This window comes from Lampetra fluviatilis, chromosome 17 (genome assembly GCF_964198595.1).
Source record: "Lampetra fluviatilis chromosome 17, kcLamFluv1.1, whole genome shotgun sequence".
NCBI classification, from domain to species: domain Eukaryota; kingdom Metazoa; phylum Chordata; class Hyperoartia; order Petromyzontiformes; family Petromyzontidae; genus Lampetra; species Lampetra fluviatilis.
This window is the reverse complement of record NC_136291.1, coordinates 4,798,278-4,825,039: the sequence shown is the minus strand read 5'-3', so window position 1 is coordinate 4,825,039 and position 26,762 is coordinate 4,798,278. Positions and strand designations below refer to the sequence as shown.

At 48.6% G+C, this 26,762-nt stretch overlaps 1 protein-coding gene across 3 annotated transcripts in view; it reads left to right on the top strand.

The window, feature by feature from the left end:
- SCARB2 (scavenger receptor class B member 2) overlaps window positions 1-26,762 on the top strand; it is a 53,185-nt gene that overhangs the window by 12,079 nt on the left and 14,344 nt on the right. For 2 of the 3 annotated variants that reach the window (XR_013637496.1, XM_078864035.1), the window contains exons 1-9: window positions 11,528-11,710; window positions 14,643-14,783; window positions 16,047-16,204; window positions 16,948-17,092; window positions 19,068-19,271; window positions 20,202-20,293; window positions 22,278-22,397; window positions 23,448-23,617; window positions 26,347-26,465. Coding sequence is in view for 2 of the 3 variants with exons in the window: in XM_078864035.1 (XP_078720161.1) it covers window positions 14,664-14,783; window positions 16,047-16,204; window positions 16,948-17,092; window positions 19,068-19,271; window positions 20,202-20,293; window positions 22,278-22,397; window positions 23,448-23,617; window positions 26,347-26,465 (1,128 nt within the window). In the remaining variant the exon portion in view is untranslated. Of the gene's footprint in view, window positions 1-11,527; window positions 11,711-14,642; window positions 14,784-16,046; window positions 16,205-16,947; window positions 17,093-19,067; window positions 19,272-20,201; window positions 20,294-22,277; window positions 22,398-23,447; window positions 23,618-26,346; window positions 26,466-26,762 lie in introns of those variants that run through there. The other variant, XM_078864036.1, reaches the window with a different exon arrangement.

The following is a 26,762-nucleotide window of genomic DNA, read 5'->3' as shown; positions in this document are numbered from 1 at the left end:
CAACAGGGTAGGCTAAAGTCATTGATATTCACACCCACTCCAATTAAAACAGGCCACAAGTTACGCCTACTGAACCATCACCATCATTAAGTCAATATGAAATGTTATTTCCATACTTTAATACTTTTTATACAACTCGACCCGAAGCATATGACAATCAGAACCTTCCTAAGTCAAAATTGAATCGCACCCAGACAGGAGCGAATAGTCGATATAAGGTTGAAGAGGGAAGGAAATTAAGAGCACGGCGAACTGCAAACGTAAGCAAAAGCCGGGAACGACACCAACCCAGCGACCCACCAGCCCAGCAACAGCGAGTCGGGCTTCGACAGGCCATAAAAGTAGAAATAATAACTCCCGGGGTCAGGGGACATCAGAAGAAGCAGGCAGACGAAAACCAGAACTGACTCCAAGGTTCAACCGCCCTCACCTACAAGGAGTGACGGAAATTAATGAGGCCTTGAGTTAACGGCGTCAGCTGGACAGCAACAACAACGGCGAGCAGAGACAGGGTGAGGCAAAGACTGCGAGGCTATGAAATGCAACTTCATGTCAGTAAAGCCCTGACCAACAAGTTAAGTTAAAGACATCACAATACATAATATCGTACATAACATCAATGTTAACGCTATTCACCGTAAACTATATTCCGCTTATATAACCATGCAGACACCAAGGAATACGAATTCCTAGGATCAAGAAACTTAACCCTTAACCTAAGATATCGGAAATAAATTAATAATAATAAGCCTATGCATGAAAAGACAAAAGTAAAACTTATGAAAAGCCAGGATAACGGGATGAATCACCACCAGGTCGAATATAAAATACATAATAAAAGAGCGATGTTAAACCCAGGGTCGGAGAGAAAGGGAGATCCCGGCCGTCTTTGTATCCCCGCAGCGCGGGATAAGAGTGTGTATACGCTCGGGGAGGCACCTCCACTTGGGTCAAGCACCACGATGGGAAACGGCAGACCTTAGGTTACATACAGAATCATAACTGTGAAATGGTAAGGGACAAATGTTAAAACTTTTAACCATTTCTTTGTGCATCGGTGAGGGTCGGAGGGAGTGTTGCCCTCCCTCCAGGTCGTGCAACACGGACAGAGACGCCTGTGAGACGATTTGTAACGTCTGTGTTTTGGTTCATGAAGAAGGCCAGACAAGAGATAATATTGCACCCAGACAGAGAGACGACTTCGAGGCAATTTGTAACATCTGATTGTTTGCTCGTGTATTTTATGGAGGGAGTATGACAACGGAATATACCGTGGGTGATGCACACAAGGACAAGGACATACGGACACACACATGGACACACCTACCTACGGACAGATCCTGACACAGCAAAAATAGAAAGAAACCCCGCCTTGTGGGCAGGACCCAAAAGGGATTTTTCGGCATAAAAGAAAGGACCCTGAGCATTGGAAAGCAGCTCGACCGGGAGGGTCGACTCAGGAGCGAGCTGCGACCAGCGGGTCGGCTCGACTCATCTTCAGTTCGACCGGGAGGGTCGGCTCAGGAGTTCGACCGGGAGGGTCGACTCAGGAGCGAGCTGCGACCAGCGGGTCGGCTCGACTCATCTTCAGCTCGACCGGGAGGGTCGACTCAGGAGCGAGCTGCGACCAGCGGGTCGGCTCGACTCATCTTCAGCTCGACCGGGAGGGTCGACTCAGGAGCGAGCTGCGACCAGCGGGTCGGCTCGACTCATCTTCAGCTCGACCGGGAGGGTCGACTCAGGAGCGAGCTGCGACCAGCGGGTCGGCTCGACTCATCTTCAGCTCGACCGGGAGGGTCGACTCAGGAGCGAGCTGCGACCAGCGGGTCGGCTCGACTCATCTTCAGCTCGACCGGGAGGGTCGACTCAGGAGCTCGACCGGGAGGGTCGACTCAGGAGCGAGCTGCGACCAGCGGGTCGGCTCGACTCTTCAGCTCGTCTGGGACTCAGCCGAGTTCAGCCGGCTCTCGGGGCTCAACTCAAGCGGCTCCCCATCTCCTCTGCAGGCGGGCAAGACCCGCTTGACAGCTCAACTCGGCCTGCGTGGGTCAACCTCTGCTGAGTCGGAAGTCTCTGCTGCCGCCAGAGTGGTGACGATCGCGGTTTGGCGACGAGGCTTCGTGCTCACCCTTGGTCGACGACCCAACACTGCACGCTGCGAGCGAGCTGTGGGCGCCACCTACCGACCGGGTTCCGAACTACGACAGCGTATCAACAGGCATCCACCAGTTCACCACGGTGACAGGGGAGCGACTGATACGTATGACGCGCACCGCCCCTCACCACACGACCACCAGGCGTCTGTTTGACATAAAGAACCGACTCCGAACACTGACTATTCAAGACAACTCTTACCACTCAAAAACACTCGAACCCATAAGCCATCCGTGGCTGTGAAGGTATCACAGCGAGACCGAGTGATGGCCATCCGTCGTTTATAAGAGTGTTCGTAATTTTATCTTTAATACTTAGTGGGCTGTATTCTTAATCGCATAAATTCCCAACAGATCCATCAATACGAATTGATTCTTGGCACCTCATTCCGCCGAGCCACGCTCACGTGGGGAGTGGTGGCCCACCAGATCCTTATCAGGTGATCTGGTCCCCAATTAGTAAACTTGATAAGATAACGATCTTCGGAAAAGGAGCACCGTCGCAGGCCCTTACTCCGAGCCATTCTGTTGTCAGATAACCTGCCGATGTATCTGTTGAGATTGGTGCCTTTAAGAATAATAACTGTTTTTGATTGTGTTTTTTTATCGCCGTATAATCTTTCAAGTATCTTTCAGTCATAATCGCCGCACGTACTCGCATCCTCTACAGAATATTCAACTGTCCCATGACCCAAGGTGCTAACAACGTGATAAGGGTTGCGTATGATCAATAAGGAGTACGGTACTGCGTGAACAATATTGAGTAATCATTCATTAACGTTAAGGTTTTTCTTAGCATAGTATTTGCATGTTTTAACGACTCTCTCTCACTAACAACCATCGCGTTATGCGGGATCCATGTGCCATTGTCAAAGTGAAATCAGACAATCGTTGATGATACTGTATTGATGCCGTGTTGACGTTCCGGGAATGAGAGTTCGCATACTATATCATAGTTGAGGTTGAATTAGTAATAAATTGATTAATACAGAAGTGGTTGTGTGATTCTTTCCTGAAATCTATGCATAAGATCTGCTTCTGCGTTGAGATCTGAACTTGGTGACCTTAATAAACACACTAATACATACTCAGTAAATGTTAAAGCGATAACGGGGTGAACCGGGGACCTAAAATAAGCGAGAATGAGACGAACCTAGACAACGATGCCGAGTTAATCTAAGTTAATCTTGCATACTTACACCACACCTGCATAACTGCATACGATTAATTGCCTTATTCCGATCGATAACCCACCCTCGTCACCGAGGCGGGGTCTGGTTATCATAACGACTTGCATTATCATAATTACACCCACTCGCATAATTACTACGATTACCTCTCGAATTGGCATAATTAAATGTGCATAATTACATAAATTAACATATTTCCGGATAATTACACATTTGGCCAAATTTCATTTGATTATTATTATTTTCACTGAATATTCATAACCCACATATACAACATAATAATTTCACCCACGCACGCATACAACATAACAAATTTTGATAACCAACATATACAACAATACACCACAGCAAGTTACGACTTTGCTTGGTTAATAACGTCCTTCCAATGATTGCTCAGTGTATACCCATCTTCTCGGTTGAAATTGTCTCTGTGTTTATATATCTGGATGGCTTCATGGACAAATCTTTGATGATAGCCCGAAGGTTTGCAGAGTACCTTGGTCTTAAAAAAATAACTCTGGACTCCAGGCTCATAGCGGATGAACCCCTGCATCTGGGCTATGTGTAGTACCGTTGAGGACGCGTGGACACCCGAGTAGCGGCACACGTATTTATTTCACAACAGTCACTGGGGACATACAGTACTGGAGGGGGTATCGGCCCCCTCACCCGGATAGCTGGGAACACACGGCTAGCTACCCCTAGCCTGCCTCCTAATCCTCCAATTACTGAGCTAGGGGAGGCTGTCTGGCCCGACACTGGTCAGTCGGGCTACGGTACCCGGAGTCCCAGAGTCCTGGCTCTGGTTCACGGGACCACGCCGCTGGCTCGGTCCTGCGCGGCCCTGACAAGGGCGACGTCCCAGGGGAGTCCAGGGCTCTAGCTAGGCAGTCTTCGGTCTTCAAGAGTTTACTTAAACATTCTGCCCCGAGCCCTCTGACACATCCCCCTTTATACTCCACCCCCGCTGAGGGGTGGGGCCCCGGGCTGCCTGGTGCGGACGTCGTTGAGAGCACCCCCCCCGTGCACTCACGTAGCCCCGCCCACTGTGTTTGTTTCCCATAAGCTGCCATGCATAACGGCTCTCTCTCTAACACCCCTACACATACAGCTCCTCTGTAACACCCCTACATCACCCCCCCCTGTACAGCTCGCAGCCGTCCCGGCTGCAACCTTGACAATAAAAGTTTATTCACCCCTCGATCCCCCAGCGTGTGCCTCATTTTTACAACAATAACGCAACGAGAAGAACAATAGGAAGGGAAAATAACCCGACGCACCCCACCCCCGAATAAATACGAAATCCGTACAACCAACGTATATACATTTTTTTTCAGGAAACTCCCCCCAGCACACACACAACACACAGCGAACACAACATTCGTACAATGCAATGTGCCAGGAGCACACCACCGACGCCGCACACAGTGAGCATAACATGTGAACGTACACAGAAAAAAAATATTTCAAAAAAAAATTCTTTTTTTTCCTTTTTTTCCCCCATTTTCACTCCGTGCGTCACAAGAGTCTGCGCATTTTTGCGCGCGTCCTCGCCGCAGGCCCGTCACACGGGATAACCCCGGCCGGCAGGCCGTCGGGTGGCAAGTGTCCATCTCCGAGTGAGTCTGTTGTTGACGTCGCAAGACCCTCGGCATCCCCCGTGGGGGTCGTCGGGCGTGAGCCCGTCACTCCCGGTGCACCTGGGGGCGGGACAGCCGGCAACGCGTCAGGCGAGAGCAGCGGAGATGAACTCTTTGAGTCGGTCGCCCCCCCACATGTTTGGCCAAGCGCGTGTGTAGTGGGACCTCGCACCGCAACGAAGGGTTTGAGCCTGGAGGGGTGTACAAACCACCGGCGCTTCCCCCATTTAATGCGTACGCACTGAGGTCTCAGGACCTCAACCACCTCGACGGGGCCCCGCCACGGCCGCACCAGTTTTGAGGTCGCGAGCGGTACCTGGGGACAGTGCAGCCATGCCCTGTCCCCCGGCTTCCACTGTAGCACATGCGCGCGACCCAGTCTGAGGCGCTCATTAGCCCTCTGCCGCATGTCAGAATTTTGCATGGCAGCATCCCGCGCCTCTGTCAATTTTTCCAGGTTAAATTTAACATGTTCGGCCAATTGAGTTTTTCCCTGTGGCGCTGGGATCTGCAGCTGGGCCCGAACAGGTGGGTCAGGTTCGCGGCCATACATAAGGAAGAAGGGGGAAAATCCCGTGGCAGCATGGGGGGCCAATCTGTATGCTGCCATGACCCCCTGAATTTTCAAGTCCCAATCTGTCTGTGAGTCCGAAACCTGCTGTGACAACATCGACGTGATGGTACGATGCAACCGCTCGACCATCCCGTCGGTTTGTGGGTGATATGGAGAGGTCCGAATCTTTTTCGTGCCCAGGATTTCACAGACCTGTTGAAGCAATTTGCCAGAAAATTTTTTACCCTGGTCGGTCAGCAGCCGCTCGGGAGCACCTTTGTCAAGGACATATCCCTGGACAAAGGCCTCCACGATGGCTGCTGCCGACTGGTTGGCCAGGGGCCAGGCCATAGGCCAGCGCGTGAAGTACTCCACCCCGGTTAACAAATATCTATTTCCCCTGGGGGTGGCGGGGAACGGTCCCAGAATATCCAGCGCGACAAGTTCGTTCACTCGGGAGACCTTGATAGACTGCAGGGGCGGGTTCGACTCCCTAGCTGGTGGTTTCCGCTGCGCACACCTAGGGCACGACCCTAACAGATCCCCGACATCCCTTGTCATGCCCGGCCAAAAAAAATCAAGTTGGAGCAAGGCCAGGGTCTTTTGGGTTCCCAGGTGGAGGAGGCGCTCGTGAGCGGCCCACACCACCCTACCCCGTAACCCTGAAGGGACCACCAGCCGGTGTCGATGGGATTTCCCGTCCCAATGCATTAACAACCCACCGAGCATTTCCCATGCGTCGGCATCACCCCTCCCCCGCCCCCGGTCCCCGACGCGGCGGCGCAACGCAAGGAGGGAGGTATCTTCCATCTGCAACCGCCCCCATTCCGTGGCAGGCAACCCCAACAGGGAATCAGATCCCTGTTGTGCGATGGAATTCGTCATTGACGCTGCGTCGTCAGCAGCCGCCAAGACCGGAACAGGCATTTCACCAGGATGCCTGCACCGACCCGACCCCAGGAGGCATGCGCATTCGGGGGTGGTTGGCATGCGCGACAGAGCGTCCGCGTTGGTGTGGCGAACGCCCTTACGGTACGTGGTCTCAAAATCAAAATCCTGGAGAACCTCCAGCCATCGAGACAATTGTCCCGATGGTTGTTGGACTCGCAGGGCGTACTGTAGCGCCGCATGGTCTGTACGGACGGTGAAACGCTGCCCGTACAGATATGGCCGGTACTGCTGGATGAAATAGACAATTGCCAGCAGTTCCCGACGGGTGACACAATATCGTTGCTCCGCTGGAGACAACACTCGACTACCGTACGCGACCACCCGTTCCACGCCCTCAACCACCTGGGAAAGCACGCCCCCAATACCTGTGTTGCTCGCGTCGGTATCGAGCACAAAGGGTTTTGAAAAATCGGGATAAACCAGGGGAGGGGCATTAACCAGAGCGTCCCGAAGGGAGCGGAACGCAGCCTCCTCCTCCTGTCCCCAATGGAAGCGGACCCCCTTTGACGTCAAAGCGTGCAGGGGCTTAGCAATGGTGGCAAAGTCCGCGACAAAGCGTCGGTAATATGACGCGAAACCAACGAAGCTCCTGACCTCTCCCACCGAGGTGGGAGTCGGCCAGGAGCTGACGCACTGCGTTTTGGCGGGATCGGTAGCAATACCCGAGCGTCCCACGATGTGCCCCAAATAACGTACCGATTCGCGCAATAAATGACACTTTTGGGGTTTAAATTTCAAATTAGCAGCCCGCATTTTGAGGAAAACGGCCCGCAACCTCTGGAGATGCTCGTCAAATGTTCTGCTAAAGACGATAACGTCATCCAAATAGATTAAACACGAATCCCACTGCAATACAGCCAAAACCAATTCCATCAATCGCTGGAAAGTCGCCGGCGCCGAGTGTAATCCCATCAGCAACCGGTTAAATTGGAAGAGACCATGTGGTGTACGGAATGCAGTTTTAGGCTTAGATTCATCGTCCAGAGGAAGCTGCCAGAATCCCGAAAGCAAATCCAATGTGGAGAAGAATCGCGCCCCCGCCAAGGCGTCCAGCGATTCGTCAATACGGGGAAGCGGGTATGCGTCAGCAACAGAAATTTTGTTGAGGCGGCGAAAATCGACGCAAAACCGCAACGATCCATCCTGTTTCTTAACCAGAACGATCGGCGCTCCCCACGGGCTGGTAGAGGGAGAAATGATGTCGGCGGCTAACATGTCATCAACAGCCGATTTGACATGGTCCTTCTCGGCGGGACTCAGCCGGAAGGGATTTTGGCGTATGGGCGCGCTGTCACCCGTATCAATATGGTGACGCAGCAAATGGGTACAGCCTAAATCGAATTTGTTCTGACTGAACACGTCGGCAAATTCGCGCAGGAGTGTCCTAAGTTTTTGAAGCTCTACATCCGACAGGTCCGTCGATCCCGCACAAAGCGCCTCAAGCCACCCTTCATCGGTGTCCGAATGTGGAAGCGGCAGAGTGGCAGTGCCAACGTGATTGGCGACAGGTTCCTCGCAGGGCACCGGCGTTGCGTGAGCAAACACGGTCCCTTGAGGAATTACCACGGCCTGCGACCCCACATTGAGGACCGCGATGAAAGGGTCCCCGTCCCCCCTTACGATGGTCTGGGCGGGAATTAAATGCGGCCCGCTAACCCCGGCCCTAGATGGCCCCAGCAGGACACCCTGGTCCCCAACACCCTTAGCGAAGGGCCTACGAAGTTTTAGGGGCACCAACATTTGTGCCCCCGGCGGCACGCGAACCGTTTGAACGACAAACGCCGGTACCGTCGCGAACGCCGACCAAGCCGCAGTAGGGGAAGGCAAAAACGCCATCTGTCGTCCCGACGGGAGCTCAATGCAACCTTGATCAATCAAAATCCGAATTGGCATTTTGCCCAAGAAGTCCGTCCCCAGCAGGCACGGAACCGCCAGCGAGGAGGAAACAAAAATGGGGCCGGACAATTTAATATCACCGATCGAAATTTGTGCGCGAATCTGACCCATGATACCCAGTGAGCCCCCGTTAGCAGCCTAGAATGGGACATTAACCGGTAGCAAAGGACGACTCTGGACGGGGAGAATGTTGTATATGAGTTCTGAAATGATCGTCGCCGACGCTCCTGTATCGACGAGGATACGCACTTCGACCCCGTCAATGTGCCCTACTACGGCCGACGACCCCGACGACGCCGCCACAACGCGGTGGGCCAACACGGACCACTGCCTGGGTTTGATTTGGGTCCCCATAGTGGTGCGTGTTGGCCCGACGGTGCGCAATGTTGGCCCCCCGTTCGTTGCGGTGTGCTTGTGTGTAACGGGTGTGTGCTTTGGCCAAACATGTGGAGTGCCGCGACTCGCCGGGTCATGTTGATGGAGCTTGGAAGGAGGAGGAGGGCCGGCGTCCCGGCGAGGCGTCGTCCCCCGCTGTCGAGGAGAGCGGCACCCCGAGGCGACGTGGCCCCGGATGCCGCAGTTATAGCAGCGCGGGAGCGCAGGTGGTGATGACGGACGGTCGGAGCGGCCCGACCCATCCCGGCCCGCCCGTACTCCCACCCTCTGCTGCTGTCGGAAGTCGGCGGCGTAGACCTCCTCCGTCGGGGGGGTGACGGCAGCCACCGTACGCCCGGCCGCTGCCCTGCTGGCCTTCCGTCGCTGTGACAGGAGGTTAGCGTGGAGGAGCCGCGCCGCCTGGAGGGAACCCATCTCCGTGTCCTCCTGTGCGACGATGGCGATGTCCAGGTCGTCCGCCAGCAGAAGAATTTTCTCAGTGACCATCGCGTCCACGCCTTGGTCATCCATACGAGGGAAGGCCGTCTTTGCCAACGCCAGAAGGCTCGTACGGTAGGCGAGGGGCGACTCCTTTGCACCCCGCTGGCGATCGTAAAATCGCTGTCTGCATTCCGCCGAAGGTCCGTAGACCCCAGCCAGCAACTGCAGCGCCATCTGAAGAGTGGAGCGCTTGTCCCTCGGTGCCGACGTAAGAGCGGCGAGGGCGTCGCCGTCGAGGAGCGCCGGCAGCGCGCAGAGGGCTTCGGCGTCCGACCACCCCGCCATTTCTTGGTGCGCGAGGAAGCGCCGCTGGAACCCCCCCCAGTCGCCCTCCTCAGCTACAAACTCTTTCAGCGGGGGCAGCCTTTGGTGTAGCGCAGCGATCGCCGTGGAGGCCCGCGCTTTGCTGTCCCCGCAACTCGGCTGAGCGTCGGCACGAACGACAGATGGAATCGCCTGTCGCGCTGATGGTGACGCTCCGTCCGTTGGTGGTGACGCGGCAGCCCCTGCGAGGCCGATGTCGGACCCCAGGTTGAGGCTGGCCACGCCCTCGGCAGCTGCTGCGGCGATGGCGGGAGATTCAAAGTTGTAGTCAGTAGAAATGGCGGGAAGGCGCAACGGTCGTCGGCCGTCCTCGCCCCGCGGCGGTCCAGCAGCCCCCAGCCGAGTGATGTTCTCGAGTGTGGCGGCAGCAGCATACAGCAGCTCCGCCAGCCTCGCGTGCGCCAGCCGAAGTCCGTCGGATGGCGACTCCCCTTCCTCCCGATGCCCCGGTAAGGATGCATTCGGCCCCGGCTGCTCGTTGCCTCCATCAGCCGTCTCTGGCACCGCACTTCCCGCGGTGTCCTCCGCCTCCTGCACCCCGGCCCGAGCTGTTCGGCGCGTGTCCATGTTCGTTGTTGTTCACTTCTGTCACCAGATGTAGTACCGTTGAGGACGCGTGGACACCCGAGTAGCAGCACACGTATTTATTTCACAACAGTCACTGGGGACATACAGTACTGGAGGGTGTATCGGCCCCCTCACCCGGATAGCTGGAAACACACGGCTAGCTACCCCTAGCCTGCCTCCTAATCCTCCAATTACTGGGCTAGGGGAGGCTGTCTGGCCCGACACTGGTCAGTTGGGCTACGGTACCCGGAGTCCCAGAGTCCTGGCTCTGGTTCACGGGACCACGCCGCTGGCTCGGTCCTGCGCGGCCCTGACAAGGGCGGCGTCCCAGGGGAGTCCAGGGCTCTAGCTAGGCAGTCTTCGGTCTTCAAGAGTTTACTTAAACATTCTGCCCCGAGCCCTCTGACACATCCCCCTTTATACTCCACCCCCGCTGAGGGATGGGGCCCTGGGCTGCCTGGTGCGGACGTCGTTGAGAGCACCCCCCCCCCCCGTGCACTCACGTAGCCCCGCCCACTGTGTTTGTTTCCCATAAGCTGCCATGCATAACGGCTCTCTCTCTAACACCCCTACACATACAGCTCCTCCGTAACACCCCTACATATGTATACTGACGCCACTCAATAAACAGCCCAACTTCCAGCACATTCAGATGCCAGTCTGCAAACATTGGTCTGCAAATACACATGTAAAATTAGCACTGAGGCCCTCCCCACCCAGCCCCTCTCCACCCTCCACCACCCAGCCCCTCCCCACCCAGCCCCACCCCCCACCCAGCCCCACCCTCCCTCCCCTCCTAACCCCGCCCCTCCCCACCCTCCCCTCCCCTCCCATTTTTGGATGCACGACGGACGGACGGACACAATAATCCCCTGTGGGCTGGTGTACCCAGGAGGTTCCTTCCTACCAGTGAAATGCCCTTGTCCACCACCACCACACACGGAAACTGCGGTGCACGAACAGAAGTCGATTTAAATTTTGATTTAAAGCTTTCGTGACTGCAGGGATTCATATTCTTGGTTCTTTCGGTAAAGTCACGTAGAAGGGAAATAAAAAAATAAAAAAAATAAAACATTATTTTATTAGTTTACGTAGAAGGGAAATAATAAAATAATAAAAAATATTAAACAATTTTTTTATTATTTCCCTCATCCCCTAGGTCGACTCGACGTAGAAGGGAAATAACAAAATATTAAAAAGATAAAACGAAATATTTTATTATGCCCCTTCTACGTGACTTTACCGAAAGAACCAAGAATAACAGAAGTCGATTTGCTCCCCCTGGTGGCAGAGCCCCCCCGTGGGGGGGGGGGGGCGAGTGGGAGGGGGCACGCGCATGCGCAGTGCGGGGGGAGGATTTCGTTTTAAATCCCGGAAAGAGAAGCGGCCACACAATTTTGACATCGGGGCCAACACGCACGCGACTGCGTTGGGCTACGTTTAGCGCACACACAGAACAAAAACAACAACAACAACGAAAACACGGTGTTGGCTGACGCCGAATGAGCATCAACGACTTTCATCCGAGCAAACAAGAAAGAAGGAAAGAAATCATTGCAAGTATGTTGTTATTGTTGTTGTCGTGAATAAGACATTCTGAGGCGAGTTTTTAGGGCTGCTCGTCTTGTGTTGTGGCGCTTAGGCCAAGTCAGTCCTCCTCTAGAAGCTGTGGTGGTGTGTTTGGTGGTGATGTAAATGGAGGTCGTTGGTTAGAAATACGATGTTGAGGGGGTTTGCAACATCTGACCGCAACTTCCGTAAATTGATGTCGTCGTTGTCTGTACGACCACGACCTCGACTCGTTGTGTGTGGCAGTGGCCAACGATCGATTCGAACCGGTCCCAGGGAACTCATCCCCTAGGTCGACTCGGCCTCAAACGAGTTCACCTGGTGCGGTGTGTCGTAAACATCGACACTGGCGGGGAGACAAAGGCGGCCGGGCGTGGTGATGGCTGGCAATTGGTGATGGGGGATGATTATTTGTGTGCACACGAGCAGAGAGATTACTGCCTCGCCCCCTGCAGAAAGCCACGGTTGTGTTCAGATTGGTGCCAAACACTTCAGTGAGCCCCCCCCCCCTAAGCTCTTTGGTTCTCTTGGTAAAGTCACGTAGGGATCAAATAAAATACAAATAAATCACGACGTTTCGGGCGCAACACAAGCGGCCGTCATCATGTGGGAAAGCGTGGACTGCTGATGAGGCAGACTGTTTTAAAGCTTTTAAAAAAGCTTTCATCAAGTCATCCGGTGGGAAAGCGTGGTCTGCTGATGAGGCAGACTGTTTTAAAAGCTTTAAAGTTTTTTTAAAAGCCGACACGTCGTGAATTATTTTCATTTTATTTTCTACCTACGTGACTTTACCGAAAGAACAAAAGTGTATGGATTCCTGCAGTCACGAAAACTTAAAATCAAGAGCCCACCCCCCACGCTTCGAACGCTGTGTTGTTATAATCTGCGAGGCTCTTAAATGTATTACAAAGATAAAGAATCTCCCTCGCCACCGTATAAGCCTTCACATACTGTTGGGGGCAAGTGCTGTTAGCGAGCAGCAGCAGCCTTTGAAGGCCGGCACGGTGGTTGTGGCCACCAGCACCACGCTACACACCTGCACCAGGTAATCGTTTGAGGCTGAGTCGACCTAGGGGAGGTCCGGAACCGCTCCCCCTAACCACACAACCAATAGCGTTGTGACGCTTCGCTGCCGTGTGTATGGTGGTCAATCCCATATCTGAAAAAATAAGAATAGGTTTTACCCTTTCTGTCAATAAAACGGGTGTTAAGATGTTCAAGCAGTAATTATAAACTTTTTACAAGGTGTCAAGTTCGCATTAACCACAAACAGAACTTGTGGTTGTGCATGTTCACCACAAGTTTGTGTGGTTAATATGTGAACTTGATTCCTTTACAAAAGGCTTACTATTTGGTGTTTGAACATCTTAACACCTTGATTTAAAGCTTTCGTGACGGCAGGGATTCATATTCTTGGTTCTTTCGGTAAAGTCACGTAGAAGTGAAGTAATAAAATAATAATAATTATTGTTTTATATTAATCTTAATTTATTATTTCCCTTCTACGTGACTTTACCGAAAGAACCAAGAATATCTTAACACCTGTTTTATTGCCAGTAAGGGTAAAACCTATTATTTTTTCATAATCCCTTACCTGTCAATTCATACGGTTTACCCCGTATTTATGTACAGGGAAATTTAGTGTTCAGGTCCATATGGCATACAGACGTTTCAATACGGACATAAACAAATATTTTTCCATTTGTTTCTGTTTCTCCCTTGTGATGGGACTTTTTAGGATGAACGTTGAGATTTATAAGGTCACGGCGTAACCGATACGGTCTCAATTGGTCTGTAATAAGGTAGGGCACTGATAAGGGGTTGACTGGTATGCAAAATCCACTGCCGGACGGAGGGGGCCTCAAATCGCCGCCACCGCCAGCTCGATCTCACGATGTCGTCGAGTCGTCCACCCAGGCAGAACGACGAGCACACCAACACGTGATTCACATCGCTCCTTCTCCCCAGGTGGACGGCCTCTCCTTGGCGACCGGGCATTGTGTGACGGCCACCCACCCCCTCGTGTGCCGTGTCGGCCTCCATAGGCGCTTGCAGCTACTTGTTTGTGAAACGCTATAAAAGGGGATCTCTATCTTTGTGGTGGCATAGGGGTTGTTGTGCCACGCTACCAATCCGAGGGCCTCGGGTTTATTCCCATCCCTGGCTTACATCAGTGATGAGATGTTAACTACTTTGCCTGGTATGAAGGAAGTTGTGAGTTCGATACCAACCCTGATGCTTGCTGTATATTTGGAGTTTGCGTCTCTCTCCCCGTTATTGCGTGGATTTTTCTCCGGGTCCTCCGGTTTTCCCTCTACATTTAGAATCAACATCACGCGCTTAGAGTATTTGGCTGCTATACAATTTCGCATGATAAGCCACTTCGTCAAGCTGTAATTTGTGGCCAGGTCGCGTCTGAAAAATAGCTATGCAGCTTAGTGGGCCTTACCTAGTAAAACAAATATAGTTAACTTTTTGGCCTTCCCCCAAGGTTAACTCTGCATCAAAATGAGCACCTGATGTAGTGAGTCAACATCAGCACTGGGGAGACACAAAGGCAGTTAGGCGTGGAGTACGCACCACATCGCCCCCCCCATGTATGTATGGTGAACTTCTTTCGCACCGTACGTAGCCAACCGTGCTAATCGGAGGTATGGAGGAAGGAGAACAAATGTCGTTTGCTCTGCCTCACATGACTTTGCTTGTTTGGGTTAGCGAATTGTTTTTACAGAGGGGGGTTGACCTTTGTCTATTGCAAAAGGGGGGCGGGTGGCTAACTGTCGTATTTTTGGCACGTGGCACAGCTGTGCAGGTCATGCACATGATGACTAACGGTATATACCGCTGGGCAGGGGGAAGAAAACCCAGCACGTTAGTTAAAAAAACTAAATTGTGCCTGGTTCCTCTGCTCTGCCACACACAGCTGGTGTGGTGGTCGCCCGCCATGTGGTGCGGGAAAGGATCCATCTGTGCTGGCACCGCTGCCGTCTGCATCGGCATTACCTGGGTCATCCTCTTCGCGCTCAATGTCTTCCCCAATCTCGCCCACAGCATGGTGAAGGAGGTGAGAGCCATCACCAGGCTGGTCATCATCATCAGTAGCCAGTCTCTTCTTATTTTGTTTTGTTATAAATCACGGTTTGCTAAGACAAGACCCAAAAACGTAAAGTGGCCAGCAACAAACAGCACCGTTAAAGGGTCTAATATATAAGTCGAAAGTTTAATTCAGTGGTTTTTTTTGCTCGCTCAAATGAGCATTGAGACGGTGCTTATTTCCTCCTCTTTACAGCGTTGTGGTGGGGGTTCCACGTTCCTGTGGCTAGGGGTGTATCTATCCATATGTAGTGTAGCACAAGTCGGAGACAAGGTAGTTGCAGGAGGCACCTTTTATTGTGACACCTTTCGGCCGTTCACACCCAGGATCGCCTCCTCCACGCTCCCATTGCCGTACAGCCCGGCTTAGACACAACCCTAACCGCGTTGCACCGACGGCGTTGACCGAGACAACCAACAACTGTCCGGCCGAACAACTATCGCGTGAAGGCGGCAGCGACGAAGACAGCGAAGATGACAGCGACGGCGAGACGAGTCCACTCCCAGAACCGGCAGCCTGGAGCCCTCGCTCCGCTCTCCGCTGCTTTTATTCTAGTCGGCACCGCCTGGCTCCGCTCTGGCCGCGCCTCCCTTCTCGAACCCACTAGCGGGTTCCAGGGGCTTCCCGATGAGGTCTTGGAATATTGAGGGGTTTTTTTATACCGAATTTGACAAACAAAGGCTCTTGTTGTTTTGGTTGCTGACCTCTGCTCTAGAGGTACTCTGTAGTGCTTCCCCTCTGCCAGCGGTGGCGTGGACAGGGAGTGGCACGATGGCACCTTTACCTTTACCCCACTCTTTATCGTCGTAATGGGCACTGCGTGGGGCATGAGCCACGTACAGTACAGGCGGTCCGGACCCTGTTTTCCCATAAACGGTAGAAACAGTAGAAACATCACTTGTTGGTGTGTTTTTTCCTTTTATCGACCATATTTAACAGGGTTTAAAAGGTAAAAATCCACTGTTACACTTGAGAATAATAACTCCACGCCAAGTCACATCGGACACTAGATTGACTCTATTCAAATGTGTTCGGAGTCATGTCGGAAGATGCGTCATAAATCAAGTTTCTGCGTCTTAAAATCGGTCGTAAATGTGGACCGTCATTTATCGGACCGTTGTAAAACGTAGACCGCCTTTATTTATTTATGACAACCATATCAACGTGTCTATTCTAAATTTTACAGAAGTGAACATGTTCGTTGTGTGCCGCGTGCAAACCGTTAACTTGCAGCAAGTGGTTCTGAAGCTGAACTCGACAGTTTACGAAAACTGGAAGAACCCCCCAGCAGACATCTACTTGAGCTTCACCTTATTCCACTTGGTGAATCCCAAGGAGGTGCTCGCTGGGGAGAAGCCACTCGTGCAAGAGCGTGGGCCCTACACCTACCGGTCAGTGGCACGTGACGTATCGTCGATAATCATTGTATCTCATTGAGAGGCTGTCTTTCCGACAGACCTGTTCTTCACCTGAGGACGGCTGCTTGCGTTGTGGCCGAAACATCGTGAGAATTGTATTTTATTATGTTTTATTTTTATTATTTTATTATTTCCCTTCTACGTGACTTTACCGAAAGAACCAAGAAGATGAATCCCTGCAGTCACGAAAGCTTTAAATCGAAATCATTGTATCGTTAACTCCGAATTTGTTTGGGTCAGCGAGGTGTGATCAATTGTGCTTCAGCGTGTGTTTGTGCGTTAATGCGAGCCGTCCGGGGACGGCTGAGTGAGAGAGACCGTGATTTCCTGTGTCATGAAACTTCGACAGCCATGGAATAGCAATGTCATGCTTGGTCGAAGCACAGCCACTTTTTGGCACCAAATTTAACCGACCTGTTCATCCTACCTTACACACCCTGCAACACCTCCCCATTGAAGGGATATTGCGGGCAAATTTAAATGCCTGTGAAATGTCATTGTCACTGCCCACTGTAATGAAGCTTTATTGAATACGACGAGCAAGCCAATCGCTGATTTCTGACCGACCCGTACCTACAAATGTTCGTCTTGCGGATACATAAAATTATAATACTACGTGTTTAAAATAATAACAAAACATATCCGACCACTTTTTTTTTTGCGAAGGACACTCACGAATGTCAGTTTGTTTTTGTGTGTGGTGTGTGTGTGATTAGGGAGATGCGGATCAGGCAAGAGATTGTGTTCTACGAAAATCACACAGTTTCAGCCACTTTGCCAAAGTCTTACGTGCTGGTTCCTGAACAGTCTGTGGGAGACCCAATGACAGACAAAATCACCACTGTCAACGTTCCACTCATGGTAAGACAAATTCTCGAATTTTCGCCTCGGCAAAGTTTCAACACGCATATATGATGCCATCATTTATATAACTGGTTCCCCAGACTTGTCTTATGAAGTTTATCTTAATCCTTTAATGCGATTTAAATAAGTGTGCACTCAGTTACTATTGAGCAGTAGGAGAAAAGTTATTAAAAAAATTGTTTATTCAATAGGCTGATGGACTTCAACATGTATCCATTTTTGAGCAGACACAGAGCAGAGTTCTGCTTGTATATGCTTTTACATATAAGCTGAGAGGCCTATTGTTTCCAAAGCATAATTGTTTTTCTTAACAGCTCACCGACATAGGTGTGCTATGATTTATGCGCTATGTACAGATAATTGGTTTTCTCATCCATTTACGTATTTGATGTACAAAGTCCTGATTAGAAACCAGCTATGAATGGAATTTGTCACATTTAACCCATTTACTCTTTCTCATCATATCTGTTTTCTCTAATTTCTTTGTTGAAAAAAATATGTAAAGTATTATTATTGTTGTTTATCTGTGATAGGTGTTTGGATGTATAAACTATTGATTCTATTTATGTTGTAGAAAAGAAATATATTATTAAATAAATAGCATTTATCTGGTTGAAATGTGACTCGTGATGCCAGTGATATAAATAATGCCGCATATTTAACAAAGCTGAGTGTGTTCATGTTTTATTTCTGCATTGAAATACTGCTGTCATTGTTTTCTATATTCATAACGATGTGTAATTGTTAGGCCCAGCACTTGAGTAACTTTCTTCATACACTTGAGTCACTTTCTTCTTCATACAGAGTCGAGTTTGGGTTCATTCTCACCGGACGGAACCTGGGAGTGGATGGTATTGACGATGAGTTATGTACCACCATATGACATTTGAACTTGATCAGAACTACATAGACTACTCTACTTACGAACATTCGACTTACGAACTTTTAGAGTTTCGAACTCACTTGTACGGATGTCCAGTTGCCTGCTCAGACCGACAGTCATACATTCAACCGCCACGCAGTAGATGGCGGTGGTGGCGTCTACATCTGCAGAACATGAAGAACCAGTGGCATCTACATTTCTATGAGATTATACAACTTTTAAAGCCCCTTTCCTTTGTTTAGTGTACTTGCCATACGCTGTTTGGAATCGACAGGAGTTAAGTTGGACTTGTGAACAAATCGACTTACAAACAGACCTCTGGAATAAAGGTTTTTGGGTTAGATTGTGTAAGTATAAATGTGTCCTAACCCTCCACCACCCGACACAGCTAGTAAGGTTTGTCACGTAAACAACGCACCAATTAGTCACTACTTTAGCCCACCGGTGTGTTGGAGAGTAAATCCACAACATTTACTATTTGAGTACTCTCCAACACACCGGTGGGCTGAAGGAGTAACTAATTGGCGCGTTGTTTATGTCACAAACCTTACTGGCTGTGTCGGATGGTGGAGGGTTACGACGCATTTATACTTGTGCGATCTAACCCAAAAACCGTTGTTATGTATATTATTGGTCGCGAAAGCCTACGTGTTAAACAGAACTCTGGAACCTACCTCGTTCGTAAGTAGAGGAGTCCCTGTACTGTGACCTTCCTAAGAATGGATTATGCTATTATACAACCACTGTAGGGCAGCAGTGACAATCTCGTGATGGACAAGAATGCTTACAAGCTGTTTGATTACCACCCACGCTAACATCATTGATGAGTGCTATCGCAACGAGTTTCTGGCCTCCTCCCCAAGGTTAACTCTGCATCAAAATGAGCACGTGATGCAGTGAGTCAACATCAGCACTGGGGAGACGAAGGCAGTCAGGCGTGGGGTACTGGCCACATTATCCTTCTCATTGTGCTGCATTCCAGCCTTAATAGCTCCTTGCTCAAAGCACTCGTGACAGCAGCAGTCTTTGAAGGAGACGTGGGAGAGCGTTCTCGTGTTTCTGTGTGCGTGTGGCGTGGTTCCCTTGCAGACTTTGGTGGAGATGGTCAGGCACAGCTCCCTACCACAGAAGTGGCTGGACGTAATCCTCAGCATGGTGGCCATGATGGACAAGGAGACGTTGTTTCAGTCTCGCACCATCCACGAGCTGCTCTGGGGATACGAAGTCCCCATCCTTGCCCAGATCCACAAGTTTGTCGACACTGTCAACCCAAACTTCGGGCTTTTCTACGGGGTAAGCCGTGCGCTTACACTGAGCGAGATGGTGCATTCCAACCCTTTCCCGTTCCGTTCCGATGACGTACGTGTACATCATCAGTTTTCGTTCCGATGTTGTATGTCGTACGTCATCGGAATGGAATCGGAGGTAAAAAGACCATGCGGGAGGGCGTGTGGCCCTGTTTTGGCGCCAGCTATCGTAGAGTGCGGTCGTGTCGCGACAGATCCTCTGCGGCGAGTACAATGTCTTTAAAGACAGCGGCGCTGCTATGCCTTTAAATAAAATGAACACTAACCGCTTGCGCGTTCCGGAGAATCGGCAGTGAACGGGACCCACTCTGGAACTTGCAAACGTCTCGGAACGGGAAAGGGTTAATATAATAGGTAAAATAAGGTAAAGGTGCAGCCCTGCAATTACTTGCTCATGCCACTGCTAGTGGAAGGGCCTATACTTGCCACGAGCTCTAGAGGGTACCCCTACCATATGCTGGCCTACTCTTCCATGCTGGCCAGATGTCTTGGAACATGTGGGAGTACCAATACGATTCCTCATCGCACGCGACCCGTCAATTCACTGTTGTGTACCCATTTACTATGCCGAGTTGACAGAGGCCAGGAGGTAGAAATGGTGATCTCTGGATGGTAAGTCCAGTGTACTCTAACCGTTATACCGTGGCGGTATTCTGCACCTCCAATTGGCATGGTTGGCTACGTACGCTGCAAATTTTTCTTAACGTACCTACATATTTAATTTAGTGAACTTTTATTAGTATTATTTTCAATATGCAATGCTATTTTATTTTGTACAAGCAGTCTAAAACTTAAAACAAATAATTAAAAAAAACTTTTAAAAATGATGGTGACCCGTCATAAACTCGATGATTCGTGACCTTTTATTTATTTACTACCATGGTGTAGCTGTGCTAAAGTGGTTCTCTCCTTTTAGATGAATGGCTCTGCTGATGGTGTTTACCTCTTTCACACGGGACAGAATAAGTCGACAGATTTTTCAAAGATCGCTCTGTGGAAAGGGGAAAGGTAAGCCTCCCAAATCACTCTGAATGCACCCGATCTCAATCGGGTCGCAGACACCAAGCAGGTTTGAGCCCGTTGAGCACTTGGATGGAAGACTGCGAATACCCCAAGGTGTTGTAAGCTTGGGCTTGCGAGGCAGTCAGAAAATAGCAGCACGGCTATAGATTCTTAAATCTGTATGTGTGTAGAGCTTTGAATGTCACCCCCGTGTGTGCGTGGCCTTTGCTCAGCTACTCCAGTTGCCTCGCACAAACAAAAACACTCATTGAGGGAAATATCCAAACTTGCCAATGCAGGACGCCCCTGAAAAAAATCTTCGTCATTTTATTGATTTATGCATCAAGGTTTATATTTATGCTCGCGATAAATCAAATCGTGCGTGTAAGAATCGATTTTTTCAGTTCATGTACATTGTATGTAATTGGTTCACGTAAACCCCTCCTTTTTGTTACCCACGTAATGCACGAGCTTGATACGCGGTGGTTTGGCTGCTGCAGCTCCTTACGATTAAAATTTCCCTCCCTTTATTACTGCTAATCCTACTTCTTCCCTTTATCACTGCTAATCCTACATAGTACACTAGCATAATATGACTTTGAGACCCCCCCCACCACCTACACATTCCACAATGAGTGACTAATCCCATATCTGCATTTTCCATCAATATGCTTAATTCCGTTGTTGATATGTAAACTCCTTTGTCAAGGCGCTCTCCTCCCCCGACCCAGCTTAAATATACGCTGCCAAGCTTGGCGGTGTTTATTGGGACGCTGTCTTTCCGACAGCTCTGTGTCTTCACCTGAGGGCGGCTATGTGTGTTGTGGCCGAAACGTGAAATTTTTTTATTTGATTATGTTTTATTTTAATTATTTTATTATTTCCCTTCTACGTGACTTTACCGAAAGAACCAAGAAGATGAATCCCTGCAGTCACGAAAGCTTTAAATCGAAAAAAAGAAAAGTAAATCCCTCCGTTCACCGCAATACCTCAAGAACAAAAATGTTTTTGTTAATGAGTCGAAATCACGACCTTGTATCATGACAATTCATGGTACTGCGAGAGGGAGAATAGTTAATATTGACGTGCAGTACTACGCCGTGTTCAGGACTTGACGGGTATGTTTGCTCTTGATTTCTTTTACGCACTTTTATTTAACTTGCCCTGTTGTCTGTTTGTATTCTTTCAAATCTTTGACGCCCGATGATGCTGGATGTAATTACCAGTGAAGTGTCGTATTCAAGTTGTAAATGTTGTGGATTTACTCTCGCAACACACCGGTGGGCTGAAGTAGTAACTAATTGGCGCGTTGTTTACGTCACAAACCTTGCTGGCTGTGTCCGGCGGTGGAGGGTTAGGACGCATTTATACTTTCGCGATCAAACCGAAAAACCTTTATTATGAATCATCTTGGTCACCAAAGCCTACGCGTTAAACTACGAAGCCTAATGAGCTTACATTTTGTACAGTCTCGTCGACTCGCGTGTCCGTTCAAGATTTTGCTTAAAGAATCCATCCATATCCCGACGATCCTGGGCCCCTTGGTGTTTAAAAAAAAAAAATTATGGCACTATTAAAAATATATTACATTTATCCAAACAATAATGAACTTGTTATTCTCTGGATTGAGATCTTTGAATGAATATTTACGTATACAAATAATTTTTACAAGATTAAATTTGCATTAAAAAAAATTGGTAAAAAGCAAGTTTTTGAATGTACATGCTTTTATTTGTGCTCAAAAATAGAAAATACGTTATTTTGACCCCAGAATTAATCAAATGTGATGTGCTAAATACAAGTGGGTGGCTTGCATACAAAATTTTACATCGTAAGGAAACCACCCACTCTTATTCAATAAATAAATTTCATTAATTCTTGGATCATACATTTTTTTTATTTTATAATTTTGAGTGCAAATTAGAAAAATTCGCATAAAAAAACTTTTTTTTTTACCTAAAAAAAATTATCGCTGCTCTCTCCCTCACAGCTCGCTGAACTGGTGGACCACCGACTCGTGTAACAAGATTAACGGCACGGACGGATCCACTTTCCATCCCCTGATCAACAAAAATGAAATCCTCTACCTCTTCTCCTCCGACCTCTGTAGGTAAGTGTGCTCACATGGGTGCACGTTTGTTTCCGAAAGATTGCAAAGAGATAATCATAAGAATTATCATGTTTATCTTCACAATAATGATAATGATTGTGGCCATCATCATCATCGCCACGTATCGGGTTCTATAAATAAAAAAAATATACAGTTTTCTAAACACGAATAATATAGAACTTGAATTGCTTGTGTCTGTGACCAAATCGCCTAGAATGTGCCTGTCAGTTCTCAGAAGCTAAGCAGGTTTGAGCCTGGACAGTGCTTGAATGGGTGAGCTCCATGCCTATCGGGTCATTAAAGGCTTCAGGGCTTTGTGGTGGGCAGCAGAGGGCGCTGAAGCTAACCCCTTTATTGTACTATACTTGTTTCTGCTCCCACGGTTCACCTTCCGCCCTTCAATCGCACTGACCTACGATTAGCCGCACCTCCGATTACCACTGTTGGGTGTGTACGGTGCGACATAAGTTCAACATACATCTATACTTGACCGGTATTGACCAGCGTGGTGCACTAAAGTCTGTTGCTGGCCCAGCTTTTTCCTTGGGTCTCATTTCCTTATGTAATATCGGTACTGCCAGGATCCTTCTCAGCCAAGTTATTTCTGCTTTCCAGCAATGGGTGTTCCAAAACTTCTGAATAAGTACTAACATACTTGATATCTTTGAAAATACTGGACATCTGTGAAAAAGAGCTTAATAGCTCATCGGATTCTTGCAAGTCTAATTAAAGATTCTGATTGTGACATACTTGAGTCAACAGACATGTTGATGTTGATGTTATTCTGCAACGTCCCATTGTGGATAAAGGCCTCCCCCATTTTCTTCCATGCCTTTCATGTTCCTGTCTCGTAGTGGCCTCCAAGCTCTGTGATGTCATCTGATCATCTCTTCTGCTGCATTTGCCTTCTGTCAGTGTCTAATCCGGACTTGTTTTCTTTTTCTTTCATCAATCTCTCGACAAACAACACAAATATTCTACATTAACGTGGTTGACACTCATATTTTTACATTTCATCCGACTCGTGCGCGATGTGCATTTCCCCTGCAGGTCCGTTTACGTTTCCTTCGAGAAGGAGCTGCCCGTCAAGGCGCTGAACACCTACAGGTTCACCACTCCGGCCAGCGTCTTCGCCAACTCTACTGCCAACCACGGCTTCTGCACGACGCCCTTCCACTGCCCCGGCTCGGGTGTCCTGAACATCAGCGTCTGCAAGCAAGGTCAGCTGTTGCCCGTCGACCACCTGCGATGCCACTCGCGTTGCCGCCGTATAATTTTTGGTGATGCCCGCATCAGTTTCTGTGATGGGGCGATCATCGCGATGTAAGTTTCCCACAGCTAAGTTGTATTTGTATTGGGCATTTTTCTTTTGATGGTTTTTCTACTTTGCTCAGTTTCCAATAGGAATACATTCATTGTTGTTAGAGAAATTGAGAAATAATAGATCAGTATAAATACAATGTTTATAGAAATAAAATGAGCAACGATAATCGTGAAACATTACGACGCTTGGCAAAACGGAGGAACGATTATATCGTACGATACATATTGCCTTATCGCACCAGCCCTGGGTTCGCACACGCTCAACACAACTACACTGTACCCATCATGGGACCTCCTTTGCCAGTACCAAAATATGATAATAGGTTTTTCCCCTTTTTTTCTGGCAACAAAACAGGTGTTAAGATGTTTAAACGCCAAATTGAAACCTTTTACAAGGAATCATGTCTGCATTAGCTGGTGTGGACCAATCAGTTTCAAGGACAATGCATATATTATCAGAGTATGTTTTTTGTTTGCATTCTGACCACAAGCATTGTCGTTAATGCAGACATGATTCTTTGTAAAAGGTTTCAGTTTGGTGTTTTAACATCTTAACACCTGTTTTGTTGCCAGAAAAAAAGGGGAAAAAACCTCCACTGTACCCGTTTGACTAATACTGAGTACGTCCAGTAGGGGACGCCAGACACTTTACTTCTACCCGGCTGCGTTTGTCTTGACTGCCCCCCTGGCTCAAGTGAAGGTGGCGGGTTGTTCATCTCACTTGCCTGATTTTAAGGAAATCCATTGTCCAGCCATCGATAGTTGTTGTTAATGTTCTTTTAATGAGTCTCTTTGGACGAGAAGTTGAGAGTATCGATGCAATGAGCACAGCACGCTGTTGTTTTTAGCAATAAGGGGCAGCCTGCTTGCGAGGGCTTCGAGAGACAGATCTAGTCACTTAATGGGGAATTTGTTACGTCGCTGGCTGACGAACAAGGTGCTCTGACAAAAAAAATTGACGTGCATTTCTGCAATGGGTGCCCACACAGTGGATCGATGATATTGGAAGTCGAAAATATCTTTCAGTTGTAATTTTAGAGAATCCACAATTAAATGTATTCTTGTATCTTTCGGTAAAGTCACGTAGAAGGGAAATAATAAAATAATAAATATGTTTCATTTTAGAATAATTATGTAAAAATTTTATTATTTTATTATTTACCTTCTACGTGACTTTACCGAAAGATCCAAGAATATGAATCCCTGCAGTCACGAAAGCTTTAAATCGAAATGTAATCTTGTTGATCTTTCTATGCTTTCCAAATAAGGTTGCTGGTGTAAATGCATTAGCTCTCTCCGGTTTTGTCTGTCTGTAGCAGGGGGCTGTTGTAATTCCCCTAAAGATCTTCCAATACAAATATTAGTTTACAGCGAAATCTTGTTGCTATTCAGGCCTTGCCCAATGGCAAACCGGCCACATTGGCCGTTGTGCGGCATAGAACGTAATCCTATTGTCGCTCAGTAAATACTCCCCGAAGACAAACGATTATATCAAGAACTCACTTGCAAAGTGAAAGCGAACTAATGACTTTCATAACCAATCCTGAGCAAAAAAAAAATCGAAGCTTAACCTTGATTATGCTGTAATGCATATGGTTTAAAATAATATCGGTTCACTTAATTTATAACCAGTTAAGACGCCATTGAGACTGATTAGTACAGTTGCCTATGTATAGTGTGAAAGAAATTCAACATATACATTAATGGCAGGTTTTTAGGTAGACCGAAGTGAAAATATTTAATTGCACATCAGTCAATGTTACTCAAAGGAGAAAATGCAGACATGAAACAAAATCGAAGTTTTTAAGTAGATTTAAATAAATATGCAAATAACAGATTCCAGATGTATATATGTCATAGACGTTGGACTTTTCACTCCCCCCTCACCCCATCCTTCCCAGAGTTGATACATTATCTCTGTTCTACTCAGGGTCGGGTATCGATTTAAGAATCAAACTTTTTTATGAAACATTGTGGTGAATGGTGGTGCCTCGAGTGGCTGCAGGGGATACCTGAACCCACTGAAATATTATTTGGATTGAAAAATATTGATCCCTACTGGTGACTCGAAATGTATTCATGAATCTGCATTAACATTCCACCCTTACACGCGAAAATACAATTTACATGTAAAATACTGTGGTAATAGGTTAAGGTGCCAGCCATCCATTTGCTTGCTCACACCACTGCAGGCTGAAAGAGGGAGCTCGAGAGAGAGACCCTCTTGAATCTGTTTCACCAACTCTCGTCCACACTGTACAGATATCTTGCAGGCGCCCAACTTGGCAAGTTAAATGAGGTAGCAAGTTCAGATTTGGTTTAATCTTGAAATGAAGGATTTCTTAAAACTATTTTCAGGGCGCTGCGGTGGCGAGATGTTAACTACCTCGCCTGGTATATAGGAGGTCGTGGATTCGATCCCGACCCTGACGCCTATATATTTGTAGTTTGCATGTTCTCCCCGTGGTGGGGGGTGGAGTTTTCTCCAGGTCCTCCACATTTAGAATCAACATGCGTTTGGGGTGTTTGGCTGAAATAAATTTCCACGCGATCATTTGTGGCCAGCTCGCTTCTGTAAAATCGCTTTCTAGCTCAGTGGGCCTTACCCTGTCGTTTTGCGGCACAGGGGCTCCCATCTTCCTGTCGTCGCCGCATTTTTACGAGGCGGACCCCGCGTACGTGGATGCCATCGAAGGGATGCATCCGGACAAGGCCAAGCACGAGACCTTCCTCGACATTGAGCCCGTAAGCATGACGCAGCCCACAAAATCTCTGCGTGAACACACTTGAATCGTATTTGAGGGCGACAATTGGTTACGTTGCGTTAGCTGTATTAATAAGGGGGGAGCCTGCTTGCGCGTTGGTCTGGAGAATCTGTCCTAGGCCGTGCTACGAACTTGAAATGACTGAGGAATCATTTGAAAGCTTGTGCTTTGTAGTGTCTGTGCATCAGATATAAAAAAAATGCTACCTTTGACCTGATCATTTTTTATAATTTGCCAATGCGCCGCCTACCTGCTCTTAACATTTAGACGTTGAATC